This window comes from Castor canadensis, chromosome 2, assembly GCF_047511655.1.
Source record: "Castor canadensis chromosome 2, mCasCan1.hap1v2, whole genome shotgun sequence".
Taxonomy (NCBI): Eukaryota; Metazoa; Chordata; class Mammalia; order Rodentia; family Castoridae; genus Castor; species Castor canadensis.
In genome coordinates, this window is record NC_133387.1 from 132,410,753 (window position 1) to 132,435,334 (window position 24,582).

The 24,582-nt window shown below is 46.1% G+C and overlaps 1 protein-coding gene across 2 annotated transcripts in view; it reads left to right on the forward strand.

Moving 5' to 3' along the window:
• Rtf1 (RTF1 homolog, Paf1/RNA polymerase II complex component) overlaps positions 1 to 18,183 on the forward strand; it is a 45,601-nt gene extending 27,418 nt beyond the window's left edge. For both annotated transcript variants that reach the window (XM_074065700.1, XM_074065701.1), the window contains exons 5-18: positions 5,044 to 5,158; positions 5,838 to 5,949; positions 8,384 to 8,519; positions 8,859 to 9,036; positions 9,764 to 9,846; positions 10,903 to 10,990; positions 11,085 to 11,192; positions 11,746 to 11,823; positions 12,478 to 12,599; positions 12,788 to 12,845; positions 13,313 to 13,390; positions 14,178 to 14,273; positions 15,238 to 15,349; positions 15,506 to 18,183. In XM_074065700.1, the coding sequence (XP_073921801.1) occupies positions 5,044 to 5,158; positions 5,838 to 5,949; positions 8,384 to 8,519; positions 8,859 to 9,036; positions 9,764 to 9,846; positions 10,903 to 10,990; positions 11,085 to 11,192; positions 11,746 to 11,823; positions 12,478 to 12,599; positions 12,788 to 12,845; positions 13,313 to 13,390; positions 14,178 to 14,273; positions 15,238 to 15,349; positions 15,506 to 15,612 (1,471 nt within the window). In that variant the 3' untranslated portion in view covers positions 15,613 to 18,183. The remainder of the gene's footprint in view (positions 1 to 5,043; positions 5,159 to 5,837; positions 5,950 to 8,383; positions 8,520 to 8,858; positions 9,037 to 9,763; positions 9,847 to 10,902; positions 10,991 to 11,084; positions 11,193 to 11,745; positions 11,824 to 12,477; positions 12,600 to 12,787; positions 12,846 to 13,312; positions 13,391 to 14,177; positions 14,274 to 15,237; positions 15,350 to 15,505) is intronic.
• The last annotated feature ends 6,399 nt before the right edge of the window (positions 18,184 to 24,582 follow it).

The following is a 24,582-nucleotide window of genomic DNA, read 5'->3' on the forward strand; positions in this document are numbered from 1 at the left end:
TGTGTGTTAGTAATCTTCACAGCAGCCCTATGAAGGTCATTTTACCTGGTAAGAGTTAGAAACTTTGACTTCAAGACATTAAGTGACTGAAGAGTAAGCTCTGTGAGGGCAGACTGTGCCTAGAACAGTATCTGGTAGGCACATAGATATGCTCTAAATATTTGTTAAGTGAAAAAAAGACATTTGTCCAATGTTACTTAGTTGGAAAGTTGTGGAGCTAGAATTCAAGTCTCAAATCATCTGACTCCATAAGACACACTGTGGCAACACCATCTCCTGCTTCCTGTTATATTACTTGTTCTGTAGCATGGGCATTATAAGCAGTATTCTTGAGGGAATTACAGAAGTTGTTTTTGTCTTGATAAAGATCAGTACATTTAGGGGCTCCAGTGGCTCACAAGTGTAATCCTACCTACTTGGGAGACAGAGAACAGGATTTTGGTTCGAGGCCAGCCCGAGCAAGTAGTTCATGAGACCCACCTCCCATCTCCAAAATAACCAGAGCGAAATGGACAGGAGGAGCAGCTCAAGCAATAGAGCGCCTCTTTTTTGAGCACAAAGCCCTGAGTTCAAATTCCGGTCCCACCTAAAAAATAAAATAAATAAACATCAGTACATAATTTGGTGTCTGCTGAATTAAAAAGTACTGAGGAAGTCATGAGATTGTCTTGAGTTTAGATTTCAAATCTGGTACTTGTTGAAAGTAAATGTGGGAACAGATCAAGTGATGTGTGGAAATTAAATGAACAAATGGTGTTCTACAGCTTTATGTCCTACAAAGTGACTTTAGATTTCTGAACCTCACAAGTAAAGATAATTTTCCAGAATTTATACTTGGAATCTTATCTTCATAAAATTCAAGGCTTGGAATTTCTCATTATGGTCAAGTTGGGGATGCGTCCTTCTAGCATGTTTTTTGTAGTTTTTAAAAGCTAAAATGTTGGACTGGGATGTAGCTCAGTGCAGAGTGCTCACCTAACATGCACAAGGCCCTAGATTTAGTCCCCAGCACTGGAAAAAGACAAGAGAAGCTGAAATATTAAATTGCTTTTTGAGAATTAGAAATCATTTCATTTTTCTGAATTTCTCTCTCTCTCTCTTTTTCTTTTCTGGTGGGAATGGGATTTTGCATTTGCAAAGCAGGTGCTCTACTGCTTGAGTCATACCTCTTTGCTCTGGTTATTTTGAAGATAGGGTCTCATGAACTATTTGCCCGGGCTTACCTCAAACTACAATCCTCCTGATCTCCGCCTCCCAAGTAGCTAGGATTACAGGCCCAGCTTTTGCCATATTTCAAATGGCACATTTCTTCCTTATCTCCCAATAGAATTTCAAGGTAAAAATAAACTTGACTTTTGTCTTGGGAAATAAAAGAAATAGGATCCTTTCCTATCTAGTGTCAATGAAAAGACAAGGTGAGGCCCTTTCTTTGGCTGCATTAGTTCCATTTCCTCTGGAGCCTGTGTGTCCCTTCTGGAGACATACTAAACAGGGTGAGTTATCCTAGACAAGAATGTTTGGCTTTCAGTCAGCAGGAAGCAATAGACATGTGTTTTGAGTGTGAGTGCTTCTAAGGTTACCTGTGTTAGAACAAACAGCACTTAAGAAGCTGTGCTGGTGCTGCCAGATGGTCAGGGGTGACTTCTAAAATCTGTGTTTCTGAACTATGCAGCACTCATCCCATCTGACCAATAGGGCTGTCTAATGAATCACAAAATCACAAAGTAGTTCGAGAGTGATAAGTGGTTTTCTCAAACTTCACTATATCCTTTTTTGTTGTTTTCTTTTTTTTTTTCAGGGCTGGGGATCAAACCCAGTGTCTCATACAGGCTAGGCAAGTGCTCTACCACTGAGCTACATCTCCAGCCCAGTTTAAAAACTTTTCACCTTGTGAGGCAGTTGACAGATGAGTGACATGTTTTAGTGACTAGAAGAATGTCCAGGGTGATGGTAATTAAGAAGAAGTTCAAAGCCGTACATAGTTGGTTTTTTGGTTTGTTTGGATTTTTTTGCAGTACTGGGACTTGAACTCAGGGCCTCATGCTTACTAGGCAGGCACTATACCACTTGAGTCACTCCACCAGCCCCAAAAGTTGGTATTTTTGTAGCTTATTTGTTTAGCTTTTCAGCTATGCAATATAGTAACTCAGAAAATGTCCTCCATGTCTTTTACTTAATCTGGATGTCATCTAATCTTTATTTGGACCTCATAATTTATTTATGTAAGAACCATTAACATCCTGTTCTCAAAGCAGCAGCACCAGTAGTAGCATGTCACTTTGAGGTATTAGAGTCCCTTTGGGGACAGGCAGTGTACAGGTAGCCTGACTGCGGAAAGAACACTGACATTTAATCAGAAGAAGGGCCAGGAGAGCTGAATTGAATCACTTCTGCTTGCTTTATCTTCCTTCTTAGAGGTTTTGTAAACCCTGAATGAGATGATGTACATAACAATATGTAAATTATAAGCTATTATAAACTTTCTAAACAACTTCAAATAATACACTTAAAGTGTACACTTTTATGGGGTTTTGTTTTGTTTGGTTTTGTTTTTTGTCTTTTTTTTTTATTCATATGTGCATACAAGGCTTGGTTCATTTCTCCCCCCTGCCCCCACCCCCTCCCTTACCACCCACTCTGCCCCCTCCCTCTCCCCCCCACCCCCTCAATACCCAGCAGAAACTATTTTGCCCTTATTTCTAATTTTGTTTTTTGTCTTTGAAACTGGGTCTTATGTAACCCAGGCTGGCCTCACCTCAAACTCACCATCCTCTTTCCTCAACCTCCTGAGTGCTAGGATTATAGGCATGCACCACCATGGTAGTTTTCATATATTCACAGAACTGTGCAGTTGTCACCACAGTTAATTCCAAAATATCTGTCACCCTAGAAAGAAACCTTGTACTCATTGGCAGTCATTCCTCTATTTTCCCTCAAGCTTCCTGGCACTAGGCAACCACTAATCTACTTTTTACTCCTATAGATTTGCCTATTCTGGAATTTTATATAAATTGAATCATGCAATATATAGTCTTTTGTGACCAACTTCTTTCACTTGGCATGTGTTATGTTCGTTAGGAATTTTTTGATTTGTTCGTTTTGTTTTGTTTTGGAGACAGGGTCTTGCTTCGTTGGCAAGTTTGGCCTGGAACCCCTGGACTCAAGTGATCCTCCTATCTCACACCGCCCCCATCTCCCTCAGCCCCTCACCCCCGGACTACAGGCATATGCCATTGTGCCTGGCTTCACTTAGTATGCTTTTGAGGTTAATCCATGTAGCACACATCTGTCCTTAACTCCTTTTCTGAGCTGAAGGACACTCCATTCTTTGTGTATGCCACATTTATTTACCCATTCATCTGCTAACTGGCATTAGGGTTGTGTCCACTGCTTTGCCAGTACAAATGCTGCTGTCATGAGCATTGATATGCAAGCATTTGAGTACCTATTTTCAGCTCATTTGGGTGCATACCATTTAACTGTATCTTGTAAGTTTTGGTGTGTTGTATATTTTCAATCATCTCAGGTTACTTTTTTTTCTTTTGATTCCTTGTTTGACCCATTGGTTATTTATTATGTGAGTGTGCTGGTTAATCATTGAATCTTTTGTTTGTTTGTTGTTTTTGACGGTACGGGGATTTGAACTCAGAGCCTCATACTTGCTAGGCAGACGCTCCACCTGTTGAGCCACTCCACCAGCCTCCTACTCAGCTTGTTTTATGATAAGATCTTTCTGCCTTTTATCCAAGTTGGCCTAAAACTGCCATCCTGTCCTCTCTCTCTGCCTCCCAAGTCATTGGCATTACAGACTGTGCCACCCACTGGCTAGTTAGTAACTTTTTTTTTTTTTTGGTGGTACTGGGATTTGAATTTAGTAACTCTTTTTAAAAGGAGCAAATTCATAACAGTGCTCCCCTATCTGACATTACAAGTGTACCTTAACAGCCTTAATAATGAGTGAAAAGAACATAACAAAAGTATTGACTAGCCAGGCACCGGTGGCTCACGCCCATAATCCTAGCTACTCAGGAGGCAGAGATCAGGAGGATTGCGGTTTGAACTCAGCCTGGGCAAAATAGTTCATGAGACCCTGTCTCGGAAAAAAAAAAAAAATCACAAAAAGGGGCTGGTGGAGTGTCTCAAGGTCTAGACCCTGAGTTCAAATCCCAGTGCTGCCAAAATAACAGAATATTTCCAAAAAACAAAAATGTTTAATGTTTATTATATTCTTTTATTCTCTAAAGTTCCTTAAGTTCACAAGAAATTATTTGTTTCATAAAAGCCTGGTTTTTGCTATGAGGAGGGGAGCCTGCACTACATTGTTTATTCACATGTGGGCTGGGATCAGGAACACTTTTCCTAATGAAGAAAGATGGAACATGGTGTTTTTAAAATACATCCTGGGCCAGGGGTCTAGCTGAATGATAGAGCTCTTGCCTAGCCTGTGCAAGGTCCTGAGCTCCACCCCCAGTGTGGAGGGTAAGGGTGGGGAAATCCTTGCTCTCTGTATGTACTTGAAATTTGTGAGATCAGAGCTGGTGGGGTGCTCAAGTGATAGAGTGTCTGCGTGAGGCCCTGAGTTCAAACCCCAATACCAGGGGGAAAAAGAAAGAAAAAATTTGTGATACCTTCTCACTAATGGAGCATTGTTGGAGTTTAGTTTTGCTTCCTAAGGAAGAACTGGTGTCACCAAAAGTCTAGATGAGTACAACAGCATCCTGAGTGTTTTATGTCTAGCCCCACTTAATGCTCTCAAGTGCTTTTGCTGTTCTTTCACCTAGTCTTTTTAGTGTACTGTAAGGTACATTGGAGTCTCTTGTAGGAAGCTAAACTTTCCCTGACTTAATTCCTTTCTCCTATCTATCTGCTAGAAATCAGTCTTTTTTTTTTTTGGTGGTGGTACTGGGGTTTGAACTCAGAGCCTCACACTTGCAAAGCAGGCGCTCTACCACCTGAACTATGCCACTCCACCAGCCCTTAGAAATTAGTCTTTACAAATATTTTATAGCTTCTTTAAATACCAAACAAATAACTTTTAACCAGGTTTGAAATCAAGAAAAAACTAAAAACAGCCAAAAAGAAAGAAAAGAAAGAAAAAAAGAAAAAGCAAGAAGAGGAACAGGAAAAGAAAAAGCTGACGCAGATTCAGGAATCTCAGGTAGGCGATGCAGTGACCTCGTTCTCCAGAGTATACCTGGGTTTGAGAGTGTGTATGTGTCTGTTCAGTCAGCCTAACTGAGTCTCTGGACATGTCTTCAGCTCACCAGGGGCTACACTGGCTAACTCCTGGGACCTCTGCACTAAAAGTTACACTAGAGTACAAGCACCCAATGGCTCATATCTGTAATCCTAGCTACTCATGAGGCAGAGATCAGGAGGATCACATTTTGAAGCCAGCCCTGGCAAATAGCTCTCGAGACCCTATCTCAAAAAAAGCCATCACCAGAAAGGGCTGGTGGAGTGGCTCAAGGTGTAGGTCCTGAGTTCAAAGCCCCAGCACTGCAAAAAGGTAACCAGATTGGTCATGATGTTTACTCAGGTGTATGTCATCATCTTGGCCCTGGTATATATATAGCTGGGAAAATAGTCATGTCTGCATTCATGATGACATGCCAACTAATATTAGATCATAACCCAGAGTGTTCTGGAAACAAGGCGTTCTCTCCTGCTTTTTATCAGGCAGGGAGGACTGGGCGGGGTTACTGCTCTACTCTCCTTGTCCACAAGAGGATGCTCTCTCCCTTACGCAAGTTTACGTTTGTGCAGGAGGATGAATTTATTCACTGTTACATATAAAGAATCTTATCATCAGATACACTTCCTTCCTCCCTTCCCAGGTAACATCCCACAATAAGGAACGACGTTCCAAACGGGATGAGAAGCTAGACAAGAAATCCCAAGCCATGGAGGAGCTGAAAGCTGAGCGGGAAAAACGGAAGAACAGAACAGGTAAGTTGGGCAATGTTCTGGTCACTTTGTGCCTTTGATCATAAGATTTGACTTCCAGGTGCCATTTTTATGCCCCTCTCCTGCATTGTTAGCAGAAAATTCAAAACATATGCTGAGAATACAATAATGAACTTCTCTGATCCCATTATCCACCATCCACAATCAGCTCATCGTCATTTTTTGTTAAATCTGTACTCTCCTCTTCTGTTAGGTTGTTTTGAAATAATCCCAGCATCATATTTCTACTGTATGTGTCTCAAACACGTCTCTTATCAATAAGGACTCTTGTTTCATTTATTTTTGTAAGTGCTGGAACTAGAACTCAGGGCCTCACAGATGCTAGGCAAGTGCTCTACCACTAAGACCTCTCTAGCCTCAGAACTTGTGAACATGTGTGTGTATGTTTAAAAAAAAATTTAGGATTTATTTATTTTTGGCAGTACTTAAGTTTGAATTCAGGGCCTTGCACTTGCTAGCAGTACTTTGCCACTTGAGCCCTTTTTACTCTGGTTAGTTTGGAGACAGGATCTCACTTTCTGCCCAGGCCAGCCCTGGCTGCGATCCTGCCATTTATCCTTCCTGGAATGATAGGTGCACACCACCATACCCAGTTTTTTCTGTTGAGATGGGGTCTTTCAAACTGTTTTGCCTGTGCTGGCCTTGAACCAAATGCTCCCTATCTCAGCCTTCCAAGTAGCTAGGATTAGCTCATGAGCCACCACACCTGACTTGTGTTAACTTTTGTATATGATATAAAGTAGGACACTGTCTTTCTTTTTTCTTCTTCTTAGCTATATCTTGTTTTCCCAGAATCCTTTGTCAAAGACTGTGTCATTTTCCTATTGAATGGTCTTGGCAACCTTGTTGAAAATCAGTTGAGCATAAGTGCCAGAGTTCATTTTCAGACTCTATTCTATGTCATTGGCTATGTCTGCCTTTCAGATGACTTTTGTGAATTTATTTTTTTGTTTGGACTCAAGGCCTTAGGATTGCTAGGCAAATGCTCTACCACTTGAGCCACACCCCCAGGCTTTTTTTTTTTTTTTTTTTCCTTTTCTTTTAGTTATATTTGAGATAGGATCTCATACTTTTTGCCCAGGCCAGCCTTGTATCTCAATCCTCCTACTTATACTTTCCACTAGGTGAGATTATAGATATGCAACACCACATGGGCTTGTTTGTTAAGATTGGGTCTCACTAACTTTTTGCCAAGGCTGGCCTAGAACTGCAGTCATCCTATGTCTGCCTCCCATAGCTGGGATTACTTGTGTGTGACAGTATACCTGCTGTACTTGTAGTTTTTATATAAGCAACTGTTGGCACACTATATCAGTTTTTCTAAATAAATTTCATTGGCGATTGGGGGTTTACCTCAGTGGTAGATCATACGCTTAGTGTGCCCAAGGCCCTGAATTGGATTTCCAGCACCAAGGGAAACATTTTATTGAAATATAGCAACACACATTTATTTATATATTGTGCTGCTTTTATGCTACAACAGGAGAGTTGAATAGTTATGACAATGACACTGAGCCACAAACCTGAAATGTTTACCATGTAGCTCTTTAAGGAAACACTTCCTAACTCAGAATGTAGAGTTAAGTCTTGCTCCTTTTCCTTTGTTTGATTGTTCTTGTCTCGATCTTTTTTTATATAGCTGCATAGTAGTCCATTGAATGGATATACTGGTGGTAAAAAAGCCACTCTATTTTTAGACATTTAGGTTGCTTTCTCTCTTCTGCTATTATACATGGTACTGCAAATTCAATATAGCTTGTCTCAAAAGCTGTCTGAAGATAATCGTGATGGCCAGCCATGTGATACATGCTGTAATCCCAGCACTCGAGAGCCTGAGGCAGGAGCATTTTGAGTTTGAGGCCAACCTCAAGCTATTTGTAAGACTCCATCTCAAAAAACCCAGAAAAGAGAGTGATAATTATGCATTTCCTTCTCCCTTCTTTCCTACCCATCTTCAAGCATCCTTTTTTTTTTGAAGTCCCAGGGTTTGAACTTAGGGCCTACACTACACCTTGAGCCATTCCACCGGTCCTTTTTTTGTGATGGGCTTTTTCAAGATATTTGCCTGAGACTAGCTTTGAACCACAATCCTCCTGATCTCTGCCTCCTGAGTAGCTAGTATTATAGACATGAGCCACCAGTGCCCAGCTTCAACATCTTGAGTACAATAAAAGACAGCTGTCAACAATGTTGGTGACCCTTTCTGCCCACTTATTAAACCCTCAGCCTCTTTGGTCTCTGGGGGCCCAGTATTTGGCACCTGAATGACTCCAGAGCCACGCTATCACAGACCACTCTCAAACTGCTCGTACTGTCCATTTGAGTGTTCTTGCTTGTTCCAGTTCTTTTCAGAGATGAAGGATGACTTGGTTTCTTGTTGAGAGTACTTAAGGTGAACATTCCCCTTTCTTTCTAGCTGAGCTCCTCGCCAAAAAACAGCCATTAAAGACGAGTGAGGTGTACTCAGATGATGAGGAGGAGGAGGAGGACGACAAGTCCAGTGAAAAGTCAGACCGCTCATCCCGAACATCATCATCTGATGAAGAGGAAGAGTAAGCTGTGCCTGTGGGCTCTGGCAGACACATTGGGTGGCTCTTTGAGGAGAAGCTTAGTAGTTTCCACAGTTGCTCTGTTCGGGCCATGCATGTGGTTTGGTTCAGCATGCACAATTGCTGAACTGCGTTCCCCAGCACAATCATTTCTGCTGCCTCTGGCTCCTGGCCTGTGGCTTCCCCAAGATTTCCTTTCTGAGAAGGAATCCCATTCAAGACAGTCGCCACTATTGCTGAGGAGCCTCCAGGTCACCCCACATACTATGGGCAACTATGAGAGTTTGGGATTGTGCACCTGTGTTTTCTGTTCTTCTGATGAGCACCCTGTGTCTCTCCCAGGAAAGAAGAGGTCCCTCCAAAATCCCAGCCTGTCTCATTACCTGAAGAACTGAATCGGGTTCGGTTGTCACGGCACAAGTTAGAGCGGTGGTGTCACATGCCCTTCTTTGCTAAAACAGTCACAGGATGTTTTGTACGGATTGGCATTGGAAACCACAACAGCAAACCAGTTTACCGGGTTGGTGTTTCTTTCTTTGAACAATGCTCTGTTTTCAATATAATGATTCCCTGCGAACAGTCTGGTACCATTTGACTCTGTGTTCGTGTTCCTTCCTTTAACACATACCTCAGGGAATACATTTATAAAAAGAAGGGGTTAGCCAGGCACAGTGGCTCACACCTGTAATTCCAGCACTTGGGAGGGTGAGGCAAGAGGATCAAGGGTCTGAGGCCAGCCTGGGCAACACTGCAAGTCCCTGTCTCTGGATATAAAAACAAAAACAATAACAAAATGAACATAGAACAGGGTGCGGTGGCACAAGACGTTCTGTGCTTGGCTGTCTGACTTCTAAATCTAAGACAGAGCCAGACGCCAGTGGCTCACGCCTGTAATTCTAGCTACTTAGGAGGCAGAGATCCAGAGGATCGTGGTTCTAAGCCAGCCTGGGCAAATAGTTCATTCATGAGACTGTCTTAAAAATAATCAACACAGAAAAGGCCAGGTAGAGTGGCTAAAGGGGTAGAGTGCCTGCCTAGCAAGTATGAGGCCCTGGGTTCAACCCCCAGTACCGCCAGAAAATAAATAAAAAATAAATAAACCTGAAACAGGTCCCGGAACATCTGGTGGCTGTGGGCTTTTCTCAGCACAGGGTCACTTGTCTCTTTGGGGAGATGCAGCCAAAAGAAGAGTGGTATGGCCAGCTCGGAAAGTCTGCTTTTACTGGTGTCTCTATCATTTCACTTAGGTGGCTGAGATCACAGGTGTTGTGGAAACTGCCAAAGTGTACCAGCTGGGTGGCACCAGAACAAACAAAGGCTTGCAACTACGGTAAGAGACACTGGCAGTGGGACTGTCATCACCTCCAGTGTGATGTCTCTTGTACCAGTGAACACCATAGGGTTCCACAGGGCCTCGGAGGGAGGCTTGTGTTCTGTCTTTGCTCTTTCTAATGGGGGAGCGAGGGCTATGAGGTAGTAGAAAGGAAGATATATATCAGGTCTGAGGGACTCTCCTGCTACAGCCCAGCAGCCTTTTCCTTCTGAGCATGCCAGGAGGCTGCTTCTGGTCCCAGCTGTCTCACTTAACCAGCTTCATCTTTGCAAGTCAGGCCACCTTTCTGGGCTTAGTTTCCACTTTAGTAAAATTGAGGGTCATTCACTCAGCAGATATTCACTAAATGTCCACTATGTGCCAGGCACTGTTCTAGGCATCAGGAAAAGAAGAGAGCAAAACAGATACAGGCAAAACAGCATGAGAATTCTAAAGACCCCATATAGGAAGAAATAGAAGTAGTTTACCAGGATCACACAGCAAATAGCATGTAATAGACATGACTGCTGGCTGCTGTCCTCTGGCTGATTTGATCACCAGGGTGTCTTACATCCCCACCCGATCATCAGCCCTGGTTTCTTTAAAAAGAGTCAAGTGGGCTATAGTGGCCAGGGTCCCTAAGAGAATGGCACTGAGACCTTAACTTTGCCAAGACAGTGGTCAGTAGAAAGACAACATGTTCTTCCTCTCTTGGGAACAGCGCTTGCTTATTATTCAGTTAGTGACATTACATTACATATTCCTGATGCTGATCGCCTGGGGTGGGGGCGGGGCAGTTCTCATTGTGAATTGACTTTTGAAGCCCTGACCAAATCCACTTGGTTTCCATTTGTGAGCTCCATCCTGGCTGCCCATTGAGCCAGCTGAGCCATTTGCTTTGTACCCAGTTCTTTCTCTGACTCAGCTGATCTTTATAAGTCTTCTTAGATGATTTCAAAAAGTAGCCAGGATTGAGAGTCACAGAGATAGGTAGTGCACAGTCTGGTAGGGTCGCTTTACTTGTCTTGTCATCAACATGCACATTCTTGGAGATACCATCTTTCTTTCACGTAGGCATGGCAATGACCAGCGAGTGTTCCGTCTAGAGTTTGTCTCCAACCAGGAATTCACTGAAAGTGAATTCATGAAGTGGAAAGAAGCGGTAAGTAGCTAGAGACTGTCCAGCCATTGTTTGTGAGCAGTGAGTCTCCTCCTAAATCCTTCACTGATAACCTTTTTATCATGCTTTCATCCAGATGTTCTCTGCTGGCATGCAGCTGCCCACTCTAGATGAAATCAATAAAAAGGAGTTATCTATTAAAGAAGCTCTCAATTATAAATTCAATGATCAGGACATTGAAGAGGTAAGCGACTACCCCACACAGAGCCTGGAGGGTCATTAAGAACGATTGTTTAGAGAAGATCATGATTTTCCTTTCTTTCCTTTTATCTTGATGCTTTTCCTGTGCATGAAGGAAGATGAGGGATGCTAATATCACCACCTTATTACCTACAGTCCACAAGATGAGACTCCATAGCCCCAAGTGTATTCAGGATTCAGGGACATGTGTTTTCCTTGGCTTGGTCCTCCTAGCGCTTTCTTTCTCCAAAACACTTTGGTAAACATCTTTGATCTTTGTTCTCTTGGACAGTGGCTAGCCTTACGATACCAGGCCCTTGGGCTTCTGCTGTGTATCGGTTCATACTCCTTCGTACTCTCCCGGAAGATTCTCCGTGACCTGGGAAGCAGCACAGTATCCCTTGGAATGAACTTGCATGCTCTGTCTGGGGCATGACACTGCTCTAGGAAGAGCAGTCCCTTTTAACTAGCTACTTGCCTCCAAAATGGGCTTGCTTAGCCTGTCTAAAACAGTAGTTTAGGAATGCCTCACTGCTGGTGTCTCCTCTCTGGTACAGATTGTAAAAGAGAAAGAGAGGTTCAGAAAAGCCCCACCCAACTATGCTATGAAGAAGACTCAGCTGCTGAAGGAAAAGGTAAGGGCTCGCACTGAGTAAGGAAATACCAGAACTCAACCTTGCCCATCGTCTGCCAAGTTTGGTGACAGGATTGAGAGAAAATTCTAGGCTCGATTATAAGCAATACAATGTATCTGTGACCCCCAAGCAGCATTCCCTGGCCATTTTCCATTGTGTAAATTAAAATCAAACTTGTTTGTTCTATTCCCTTTACTTTCCAGTCACTTTAGTTTTGTGTGTAGTGAAATAGACCTCAGGGGCATTTAGCATTTGGTCTGATCACACAAATGATACTGTCAAGCCCCGCTGTGGTGAGTGCTTTTCCATTCCTCACATTGGGAGGAGGTGAGCCTTATTAGGATCACTTTGCCATTTGGGATTGGGTTCTAATGTTAATGTGCTGGGGGCCCAGAGCCAGGTTGCTATATGAGAAGGTATTACTACTGTAAGAAAAACTGTACAAATTATATTTGCTTTTGTTTGCTTATTTTTGGTTTTGTGAATTTTTTTCTTTTTTTTTAATGTATACCTTGTATTTGTAAGTGCTTTTTCACTATTCCTTCACATCTCCTGTCATTCATTCATCACATGAGGAACTTTGCCTGTGCTGTACAGGGTTACTTGATAGAGAGCTAGTCAGAGCCAAGAGCTCACACATCTCTCTGTGTCTAGGCCATGGCTGAGGACCTGGGGGATCAGGACAAGGCCAAACAAATTCAAGACCAGCTGAATGAACTGGAGGAGCGGGCAGAGGCCCTGGACCGCCAGCGGACCAAGAACATATCTGCCATCAGGTGTGTCACTGAGCCTGTTTTGGTTGGGCCCCTGTCCTTGGTCCCCAGACCTTTGCCAGAATTAGCAAGCCAGCGTGTGGCCTTGTACACACTGTGCTGCACAGACTTCACAGATCTCTGGGGTCAGGGCTCTGTGTCTCCCTCCCTCCTCTCAGCCCACTGACTCATCCCTCTTACTCACCACATAGCTACATCAACCAGCGGAACCGGGAGTGGAACATTGTGGAGTCCGAGAAGGCCCTTGTGGTGAGTAAGACAACTTTATCTGGATCGCTGAAAAAATCTGTAATGAAATGACATGAAATCTTTCCTCCATGTTACCCAGTTTATCTTTTAAATTATTGAAATAACATGCATATGCACTTAGCATACATGCTGTCTGCTACACACATACCCCATGTAATTTATTAACTTATGATGAAAAGCAGCAGTCATCTGCCCTGTCTTACCCTGACACTCACTTTTACAGTTTCTGATTTTTGACTGCTGCCCCTATATCTGCCTTGCATGCTGGGGATTAAACCCTTGGGAAGCTCAGCACATGTTCTGCCACTGAGCTACAATTCCCGCCTTCTGTTCTGGTGTTCTTGAAGGGAAGAGGATAGATGGCTTTTGACCTTTCTCAGTCCTTTGCAAAGATGTTATTTACATGTAAGCTGCGGCAATTGAGAGGAGAGGAAGGAAGCCTAATGCATCTGTGCTCTCTGTTTCAGGCTGAAAGTCATAACATGAAAAACCAACAGATGGACCCCTTCACCAGGCGGCAGTGCAAACCTACCATCGTTTCTAACGTGAGTGCCTAAAGAGGACATTTTTAGCTGGGACCTAGATTCTAGGACATAAAATGAATTCCATTAGGAAATTAATAAAGAAGTTAAAAATAATGTTTTTCTAGCTGGGGTTTGCTCGCCTCCAGCTCTTGGGTCTGGATACTTCCTTTGTATCTAGCCATAGGGCACATGGGTAGTGAAAACCTGGCATGGATTTGTGAAGGCCAGGGACTTACCCCCGTATACCAGGGTGGGCTTACAGTTCAAGACTTTAGTACTGAGCAAGTAGCCTGCATCCAAAATGCTTGGGGCCAGAAGTGTTTCAGAGTTCAGGTTTTTTGGAAATTGGACTATTTACATCTATTGTATGAGATGACTTGGGATAGGACCAAACTCTACAGTGAAATTCATTTTCATTTCATGTGTACTGTACACATCATGGAAGGTAATTTTTTTATCATGTTTTTAGTATGCCTGCATTTTGACTGCACATAAGGTCAGGTGGAATTTCCACTTGGGGTACCTGAGTACTGTGGTGCACACAGTGTTTTAGATATTGAAGCATTGTGGATTTTGGAGTTTTAGACTAGGGATACTAAACCTGTAATGTGGTACTTAGCTTGGACCTGGCTGGGCTGGGTTTAGTTTTGACACTTTTAATTGCCCTTTTTTGCTGCCTGAGGAAAACTCCACGGAGCTGCTAATGAGTCCACTGTGATACTTGTGATGTTAGTAGTACTAGATGGGAAAGAATCTGGCAGCTGGAGTTTGAATGTTGAAGTTTCTAAAATAACTTATTTTCTCTCAGTCTAGAGACCCAGCTGTTCAAGCTGCCATCTTGGCCCAGCTCAATGCAAAATATGGTTCTGGGGTGTTACCAGATGCTCCAAAGGAAATGAGCAAGGCAAGTACAGTACCTAACCACCTATCGCTGCAGAGCTAGGCTGCTGGTTGGGACCCTGGGCAAGTATCTTAGCTGGCCTGAGCTGGTCAAAAAGGTATTACTTATAAAAGTAACACAAGCCAGGCACTGAGGCTCACGCCTATAATCCTGACTACTTGGGAGGCTGAGATTGGGAGGATCCAGGTTTGAGGCCAGCACGGGCAAATAGTTCATGAGACCACCCCCTCATCTCCAAACTAACCAGAACAAAATGGACTGGAGGTGTGGCTCACGTGGTATAGCACCTGCCTAGCAAGAAGGAAGCCCTGAGTTCAAACCCTAGTTCCACCAGAAAAAAAAAAAAACAGTAAAAATAAAAATAATCTGAGAGAAACTGCCCACTTAAAAGCAATTTTCTACCTCAGTTAACTATGGAGCCTCAGGAATTCCTGAAATCTTGGGTTAGAAGGTAGCTGGCTATCTTAAACTTATCCTTTCTATTCACATAAGGCAAACATGAGCCTTCCTTCTCCTTCCCACTTTGAAGCCTAAAAGAGCTTCAGAAAAGAAAGTACTTTATGCATGGTTTTGGCTGTCCTTCTGCTTAGAGAATCTGAAAAGGATCGTAGGCTGGGGGTGTAGGTCTGCAGCAGAGCACTTGCTGCACATGGGTGAAGCCCTAGGTTTCCCCCACACACAAATAAATAAATGAATTTAAAAAGTAAATTTGCAATAATTAAAAAAGAAATGTTTAAAAGAGGAACTTGGTGGAGTGGCTCAAGTGCTAGCATGCCTGCCTAGCAAGCATGAGGCCCTGAGTTCAAACCCCAGTACTGCCAAAAAAATTTTTATTTTAAATAAATAGGGTCTTAATAGGAAACTCTAATGAACTTGAGTGTGAGAACTTTGACCATTAATGGCTGCTGCTTCTTGAAATCTCCTTGCATTTCTGCTTTTATAATTAGTTTTCCTTTCCTCATTGCAGGGTCAGGGAAAGGATAAAGATTTGAATTCTAAGTCGGCCAGTGACCTGTCAGAAGACTTATTCAAAGTTCATGATTTTGATGTGAAGATTGATTTACAGGTTCCCAGCTCAGGTATGTGAGGGCTGGGGAGTGGTGATGGCTCCAGATGGCCGGCAAGGAGGCCTGACAGGAAAGAAATGGGGGTTTCTGCATCAGTATCCACAGCGGCCATTTTGTGAAGTAGGCCTTTACAGGTACTTCACAGCCAATTCACCCTTCTTTCCTCAGAGTCAAAGGCTTTGGCCATCACCTCCAAGGCTCCACCTGCCAAGGATGGAGCTCCAAGGAGATCACTGAACTTGGAAGACTACAAAAAACGACGGGGGCTTATTTGAGCGTGCCCAGCCTGCTGCTTCTGACCCTGCATGTCCCATCAGTGTCTCACCTCTCCTCTTTTCCTTTGGTTTGCCCTCTTTGGGCTGGAGCAGCAGTTGAACTGGGAAGAGACTCTAAACTGCCAGTCTTCTGTAATATAAACCATTTGCTGTATAGACCTCCCTTGTCTGCACCATCTCCCACCAAGCCCTGGGCCTCACCCAGAGTGGATCTGGGCTGTCTGGGCGGTTTTCCATGTCTTTAGATTTGTGTGTGCCGTTTTGTTTTTTTTTTTAAACCAGCACAGTTCATTGGCCACTCTGCACGCATTCAGTATTACCATGGAGCTGGGATTCTTGCTGGCCCCTGGGGGGCGAGAGCAGCAGCACTGGACAGTCTCCTCTCCAGACTGCCTTGGGCCGGACCATTGAACATTTGGCACCTGACCCTTGTGGAGGGAGCGGGGATTGGGCACCTGCGGTCCTCCTTCCTCTCTCCTCAGCTTTCTCTTCTTCCCATCTCTGTGGAAGAGGGGTTTTCAAAATCAGTTCAGTTTCCAAAAAGTGTACATTTGTGGGGAGGGAGGGGGGTCTAATTTGCGGGGGGGGGGGGGGGAGAGAGAGAGTGTGTGTGTATGTGTGTGTGTGAGTGTGTGGATTTTTTTTATCATTTTTTTAAAATGCAGTACTCTTTGTATCAGTCTGTCATGGTCTATAGCTGTTTCAGATTTTTTTCAGCTGTACTTGAGCATCTGAAACTGCAAGAAAGAAACTCATTAAATGTGATTCTTCTTACTAAACAGGCCTGACTGCTGTAGCTGTGTGACTTCCCCTCCTTTCCCCGTCACCTCCCCCACCACCTGGAAAAATCTCCACAGTTTAACCCCCCTTCCCCTGCAGGCTGTGTCCTGGCAGGCCAGAGGGAAGCCCATGGGAGGTTCCAGGGAGGGCAGGGAAAGCGTTGCTCATCCCATGGGACAGCCAGCAGCTTCTTGACTGAACATAGAGTGTGTCTTGTTCCAACCCAGTGTACCTATCTCTCCCTAGTGACTATGTTTGATGTTTTGGCAAGAATAACATTTTGTTTTCAAGAAAAATTACTCAATGGGAATGTGGAAGGCAAACACAAAAAGGTTTAGGTTCCAGATGTTACCAGCACGTGCGGTGTGTGTCCATGAATATGGTAAGCATATTCGGTGTGCAGCTAGGGTGAAGCCAGCAAGAGGTGTGTATGTCACTATGAAATGTTTGAAAAGAGATAAGCTGACTGCTTGATAATCATTCTCAGGTGTAAAGCTCCAAGTGTAAATAAAAGTGGCGTTTAACAAATCTGTTCAGAACAAAGTACAGCTGACTGTATATACCAAGAACCACGCTAAAGAAATGGCTGAGAGCTGCAGATTTCCACAAGAGGGAGAGGAATCCAGAAGCTCTACTCTGTACTTCACTCTACTTTTTGTATAGGGAAGGGGGATGATGGGAAATCATGGAGTTACATTGTATTTAAACATAAAAATGAACTTGATAACTCTCCTTGATTGAGTAGAGCGTCAGTGTTGCTTTAACTTAGTTTACATTTTTTACTTTTAAATAAGCAGCAACGGATTGTTTTAAGGAAGTATTGTGACTGTAAAACTGGTAAATACGAGTGTAACACAGCTGTGTGGCAGCTGTGACAGTTCGGTTGGGCGAAGGAGTGGTGATGGACTCATTAAAATCATATATACTTGAATAGTCCATTGACCAAAGCTCTTTATAGACTGTCGTGTAAGTGCGGAATCACAGACTGTTAAACATTGCTGGGACTCTGGCAGAGTCCAAGAGCTGCTGGGACCTCTCCTATCATGTCAAACTTGGACCTTTTTTTTTTTTTCTTACTGGTTTTAGAGACAAAATCCTAGCATCCATATAATTTGCTGGAGTCATTCTGATCCACCATGTAGATCTGTATTTAGTATCATTTGGATTTGGAGAAGTGTCAATTACGTTATGGCTGTGTAATAAAATTTTTATTAAAACTGCATCACCCTGTAGCCACTTTGCCACTACCTCCCCACCTGCCGCTGCTAAAACCTTCATGCCAAGATGCCAAAGCACAGAGCAGGGAGAAAAGCCAACCAAAGAAGACTGCAAGTGAACATGGCAGCCAGGTAGCCTGTCTGGTGATTGGATGGAGGCCCAGCATCTGCTTTGTCACAGCTCAGCAGGGCCTCTGAGTCAGGGTCTCCACCAGGCATGACACTAGCTTTGTCCACTGGCTGGGCTTCTGGGTGGGTCACAGTATTTCTTGTGCTGGAGAATTGCCTCAGTACCCCCTGCACCCCTAATGTGGTTTCAGTGTTGGAGGGCGCGGCACCCAAGGCTGTTCTATACTTTGTTCAGTTCTTTCCAAGAATCAAGAGGGCCAATGTTCTCATACCTAGCTCATGGCAGATACAGGTCTGTGTGTCTGTCTTCTGACAGATGCAGGGAAATTCTGCTGTCTACAACTTCCCTCCAAAAAGAATGCTTTTGTTTTCTTTGTTTCTGTGAAATCCTGACTTGTCACTCAAGTTGTACAGATATTTGTAAATAAACTTTGCCATTTTAATAGAGGGTCAGATTTAGTCCACAGCTTGCATCCGAGTAGCATTCCTTAAAGCCATGTGTGAAAGTCCAAGAGGGCTACTCTTTCTTCCTCTCCTTCCTTCCCTTCTAGCCCTGCGCCCCCAGAAGGGGAAGTTGCTGTTCTCAACTCTTCAACAGCCTGGTTCCCCAGAATCTTCTTGGTAGGATAGTTGCCTCGACCTAGAGCAACCTCCACTTCTGGTTTACTTCCTGTCTTGGTAAGAGACCAGTAAGCTTAAAGAAGTGAGAATCTGGACCTAACAGCTTTCACCTGGCCTAGGCACAGGTCCTTCGCTCCTGTTTTGCGTCTACCCTGTGTGTGAAGCTAGACTATGGCTATGGAGGAAACACTTTCCTTTACCAGCAAGGGACATTTGTAAAGGCCCCGCACCTTGAAGTGTGAGGCTGTATCTGAACCTCTGACAGAATTTTAGCTAAGAAGCAAGAAGATCCTGGATCATCCTCCCTCTCCAGAGATGGGAAGGAGAAAGAGGACAGTCACACAGTGGTAGGAGCCAAGTCCTAACCTGCCTCTGGGTTCATGGGACTTAGCCTGCCAGTGTGCCCACTGAGACTTTCTCCAGCTCCTTCTGCTTGACTGCTAGGAGCAGTGGGCCTAGAAAGCAGGGATTCAGCAGACAACACAGTCAACAAGCTTAGCTCAGTATCGGGGCTGTGGGGCAGCCCCTCACGTATCCCCTCATCCCCCCCCCCCCCCGCATCAGCTGCCTCCTGTGTGAGTAAAGGGGAAAGGGTGGTGGGTGGTCACCTTCATCTCCCCAGCTTCCAGGAAGAGACCATTGTAATAGCTGTGGTGCTCAGGGCAGCAGCTTTAGGGAGCCAGGAAGCCATTGAACTCAGCTTGGATGTTTTGAGTGACTTTTCAGACCAAAGGTAGCCACTAAGCAATCTTGGGGGTGGTGGGGGGTGGGGGTGGGAGGAGGATTGGGGAGAACACCTCTAAGGGGGGGCCACTGCAGCCTGCCTTGAGTGGCTGGCCAGCCCCCAGTGGCTGGTGAGTGCAACCTGGAGGTGGAGTTTCTTGACCGAGGGTAGGGGTCAACCAGCAGAGCATAGAAACGTCGAGGATTCCAGTCTGTGGCCAAGGGCCATGAGGCAGCCTGGCTTGGTGCAGGGTTCATATCCCACCTCCACCATTTAATATCTAGGGCTCAGCTAGTTAACTCTTCTGGGACACAGGCTCCCCATCTTTATTTTTTTATTTTTTTTGGCAGTACTGGGGTTTGAACTCAGGGCGTCATGCTTGCTAGGCAGGCTCCGCATCCTTTAAAGAGGGTGATCTGCACTGGGCTATAATATACAGAACTCAGGAGGCTGAGGAAGGAGGATGAAAATCCAAGATAGCCTTGGGGTGGGGGGAAGGGTGTAGCTCAGTGGCAGAGTGCTCCCTGGGTACCATCTCAGCACACAGATAATCTGTCATGAATTGTGTGCTAAATGTTAAATGTTCCAGTCCCCCCTAGAGGTTCAGTAAATCTGAGAGAAAGATACTGGGTCCTGGGGGAGAGGCGCTGGAAAGAGTTGGCCAGGCCACTCCCCAGGGATGGTGGTCAGGATGGAAGGGGCTGCTGGGCCTGTGGAATGGGGAAAAGCTGCAGGGCATGGGGCAGAGGGCAGGACCAGAAACTAGGTGGCTCCCACCTAGGTACCTGGGGGATGAACTCTGCCTCCAAGTTGGGGTTCCCATTGACTGGCAGTGGGTCTTTCAGTGAACCTTCACAGAGAAGGTGGGTGACGGCTTGTGCCTGCCCTTGTCAATTCCTCTGGTCCTTAACTGCACCTCCTTTTAAATACTGTGAGTCTTGGCTGATGGAGGGTGGCTCACGCTTCTAATCCTAGCAACTTGGGAGGCTGAAATCAGAAGGATCCAGGTTTGAGGCCACCTGGGCAAATAGTTTGAGACCCCATCTCCAAAATAACCAAGCAAAATGGACTGAGGTGGTTTAAGCACTAGAGTGCCTGTTTTGCAAGCGTGAAGCCCTGAGTTCAAACCTCAGTCCCGCTCCACCCCCCAAAAAAACCCTCTTTACCCCCACCAAGAGTAAAACTCAAGAGTCCAACAGAGTTCTTATCGTTCCCATGATAACTACCGTCTTCAAAATACCGGATTCCCTCCTACCGAGTATTTACTGTGGGTGGCCCTGTTTTGCTGAGCGCGTGCGGATGTGGAGCAATGCTCAGCCACGCGCGCGCGCATTCGCCTGGCCAGGAATGCGCGGGTTTGTCTCCATCGATTTTCTCTCGCAATTCCCCCTCGCCCTTCAGCACCCAGCGGAGAAGTCGCCTCCTCCGCGAAGCCTTCGCCAACATCCCCGTGGTTTGGGTGCCGCCCGCCCCCAGCGCGGTCTCCACCCCAGCCCGGAGACCACTGGTGTTCACCGCTCATCTCCTCCCATCCCCAGCACCCACCCCGGCCTGGCACGCGGCTGACTCCCAATTAACGTGTTGGAGAAGGAGGGGGAAAGACCAAGCAGACATTCTGCCGGGCCGCCACGTTCTGGGCCATTCCACCCGGCTTGCGTCTCCTGCAAGACCCCGCGCCACACCGGGAAATGCCCGCCAGCAGCAAAAGCGCAAACTTTCAGTTCTTCGGGTTCAAGGAACGCGGCTGCAACAGACCGAGGTAGCCCGCGCACGTCGGCTGGTGTGCCGCGCCCCCGACGGCTCCGATGGCCCCGGGCTCAGCCCCAGGTCCCCACTCTCCGCCCAGGCTTGGGAGCGAGGCCGCAGCAGAGGGGCCAGCAGAGCCGCGGGACCCGCACTGTGCCCGCCGCGTCCCCAGGCGTGGACCCCGGCACTTTCCCGGAGTCGCGGGCTCTCAGGCCCGCCCCTGATGCGTGGCACCACGTGCCAGATGTTCCTGCGGCCGCCGCTGAGCCCAACTTCCCCATAGCTCCTGGTTCCGCCCCGCCACTGATGCTCTGCGGACTGGGCCACCAAGCGCTCTGAGTGGAGGTCACACCCGCAGACACCGAGATCTCAAATGCGGTTGGGAGCTGCGCCCCACGACTGACTCCCACGATTAGGAAATGCAGGGACGTTCCCTAGTGGCGTCGTGAGGGAGGGAGGTCACTGTATTTCTCTTCACACAGAGTCCCTAACTCAGACTCTTCAAGCCCTCTCTGTCTCCACATTGCAGCTGGGAGAGATTCTGAGGTTTCCACTGGGAGACCTGGAGACAGGGAGGAGACAGGAACACAGGCTCCTGGAGGGACCAAAACCTTGTTTCTGAAGTGTGTCAAGAGCGACTATGTTCTTGTGCATACACAGGTGTGGTGACACATTTTGTTTGTCTTAGACAAGAGATTTGCAGAGGGTCAGGGAACACTGCTGGATCCCATGCCCTACTAAACTATCATTTCACCTATCCCAGAATATTTCCATAAAGTCTGGTCGGTCAGTGATGGGACAAAGATTATAGAGAAACTCAGAAGCAAGGAAAAGGGTCTGGGTTGGGGTTGGAGCCCATCTGTCAGGCAGGCAGCTATTCATTGCTCTTTTCAGAAGAAAGAGACCTGTCCTTGGGCCCTGGGCAGAGCAGGATATCAGAGTTACCAGAGTTCGGGAATGTTTCAGATGCAGGAAGCAGCTGAGAGAGCATGAAGACACTGAGGGCCTGGCTAACAGTCCCTTGGAAACAGAGTGCAGGCAGCCATTTGGCATCCCAGTGCCCTTTTTCTTGATTGGATCTTTTCTGATTTCCTTCTTCCATAAGGATGCAAAAATAACACACCATCATTCCCAGTCAGGGGACTTTGCACCTAGCACAATGTCTAGTTCATAGCAGCTACTCAATAGAAGTTTGTTTGCTCTGTGAATGAATGAGTGAGTCAAAGGTATTGCCACAGAATATTGGAATCTTGAGTTCAGAAAGTCCTTTGGGGCTGGAGGCGTGGCTCAAGTGGTAGACGGCCTGCCTAGCAAGCTTGAAGACCTGAATTCAAACTCCAATACTGCCAAAAACAAAAAGGAAAGTCCCTTGGAAGGCCACAAAGCCCCAGAACATGACTTGTCACGGGGATGATACTCTGTACCACCTGGACCCAGGAACATAACAGCCTGACCCCTCCCCTCCCCTCCACCACAGAGCTGGCTCCCTCTGGAGAGGCAACAGGTGTTCCATTCAGGAGGTCCTCTCCCTTCCCTTCTCTCCCCCTGCTTGTCCTCTATGCTGGGCCTGGCAGGGGGTGACAAGCAGTGACTTTGCTCCTTTTGCTGGAGTTGTCCTGAGAGAGGGTTGTGGGAGGACAGAGATAAATTAAGCCCCGAAACCCCTCATCTTACCCACCCCATTTTCTAGGCCTTCCTTTCCCAGCTTTTGGGGCCCAGGGTTGTCCTCCAGGAAGGGTGCAGCCCTCAGGTATGATAAATCCTGAAGGTCATGGACAGGGGTGAGCACTCAGGAATATTCCCACAAAAGAAGAAAAAAAACAACTCAGGAAGCAGGACACTTTATTAATTTACTTATTTTTCGTGGGACTGGGGTTTGAACTCAGGGCTTTGCTCTTGCAAAGCAGGCACTCTGCCACTTGAGCCATATTTCCAGTCTGCTTTGCTCTGGTTGTTTTGGAGATGGAGTCTTTTGAACTATTTGTCCAGGGCAGCCTTGAACCTTGAGCCTTCTGATCTCAGCCTCCCAAGTAGCTAGGATTACAGGTGTGAGCCACCTGTGCCGAGCAGGGCACAGGACTCTAAGCAACTTGAGGATCATTGATGCCTCAAGAATATAGGTTGTTTTACTGAGTGGGGCAGTTCATGCCTGTAATCTCAGTACTTTGGAAGGCAGAGGCAGGAGAATCATTAGTTCTAGACCAGGTTGGGCTACACAGAAATCCTCTGTCTTTAAAAAATAGAAGAAGAAAGGTTTTTTGGGCTGGGCACATGGCTCATGGCTCAATGATAGAGTGCCTGCTTAGCAAGCATGAGGCCCTGAGTTCAAACCCCAGTATTGCCTATACAGATATATGTAGTGCCCAGTCTACTTGGACCCATGGCATTGCCCATACGGGTCCACAGGACATGTTCCCTCCTCCTATTTGCCTTCCTACCTTGCAAACTCTGGTAGGTCTCAGGTTTGCCGGCAGCCCACTCACTGAGAACAGCTCCTTCTTGCTACAGGCTGGCAAGGCTCTGAAAGAAGGGGCAGGTGCCAGGTATGGATGTTCCAGTGTCGCCTCACACAAACACCCAGAGTCCTTTAGACCTCTGTGCCCCAGAAAAGGTGACCATGTCATGTCCCAGCTTCTCCACAGAGGAGTCAAGAGTTCAAACTCATGTACTTCCTTCTTTCACTCCTTCGCTCCCTCCATCCTTCCTTCTCCCCCCCACTCTTCCATTCTTTCTCTTCCTTTGTCAGTCTCCCAGGGTCTCCTTTCTTCTTTGTGGAAGGCTCCAGTTCTCCCTCTGAACCCTTCCTTTCCCTCTTTCTAGACAATCCTTGAATCCCACTGAAAGGGGGAAGAGAAAAGGCAAGTCCTCCTGTGGCCTTTGCCAGTAAGGGATTGCTCCTGCCTTCTGTCCCAACAATCCCTGGCACTAATGCCTGATGGGAATCCTTACTCTTCTGGCATTTGGGGAAAGCAGAAGAACTGGCCTCTGTTCAAAGTGGCCTTGCAGGTCACTGACCACCAACACACGAAGAGGTCAAAGGCTTCCTCAGCCATGACCATGATAAGAACTTTGCTGTGTCTGAAACTTCAACATCAGTGTTCCCTTCCCAGTAGTAGCATGGTCACAAACCTGGGCCGGGTGAGTTTCCCTAAATTTACAAGTGGGGAAATGGGCCAAGGGGGTGAAAGACTGTCAAATACCATCTAGAATGTGGTGAGCCTGAGAGTCTGGCCTCCACTATCACACTAAAAAGCACTCAGGTTTTAAAGATTTCACTCTTTGTTTTTAAGTACTGGGATTAATTTCGATGTTAGGCAAGCACTCTGCCACTGAGCTACACTCCTGGAAACATCTTTGAATTTTATTCTCACAGCAATCCTGTAAGGTGGACAGCCACCATGCAATGGAAAAATCAGCAGTTCAGGGAGGTGTAATGACTTGCTTAAAGCCACACAGCAGGCACCCAGCTCCAAAAGGTTGGGGGGGGGGTGAGAGGAGGAAGGGCTCAGCACACCAGCTTTGGGGGTGAGGAGGGGAAGGCAGGCCAGGACTGGGCCGGGACAATTGGAGAGATCCAGATTCCACCTCTTGACCTGTTCTCTACCCTTCAGGAAGTGGGGACCTTCAGGGATGGGGGTGGGGTGGGGAGCAGCCAGCAGAGTCTCCAGTTGGGCGCACACCCTGGGGTGTGGCTTCATTGGGAGGCTGCTGGCCTTGATCTCTGTGCTGAGAGGCGCGGGCGGGAGAAAAGCT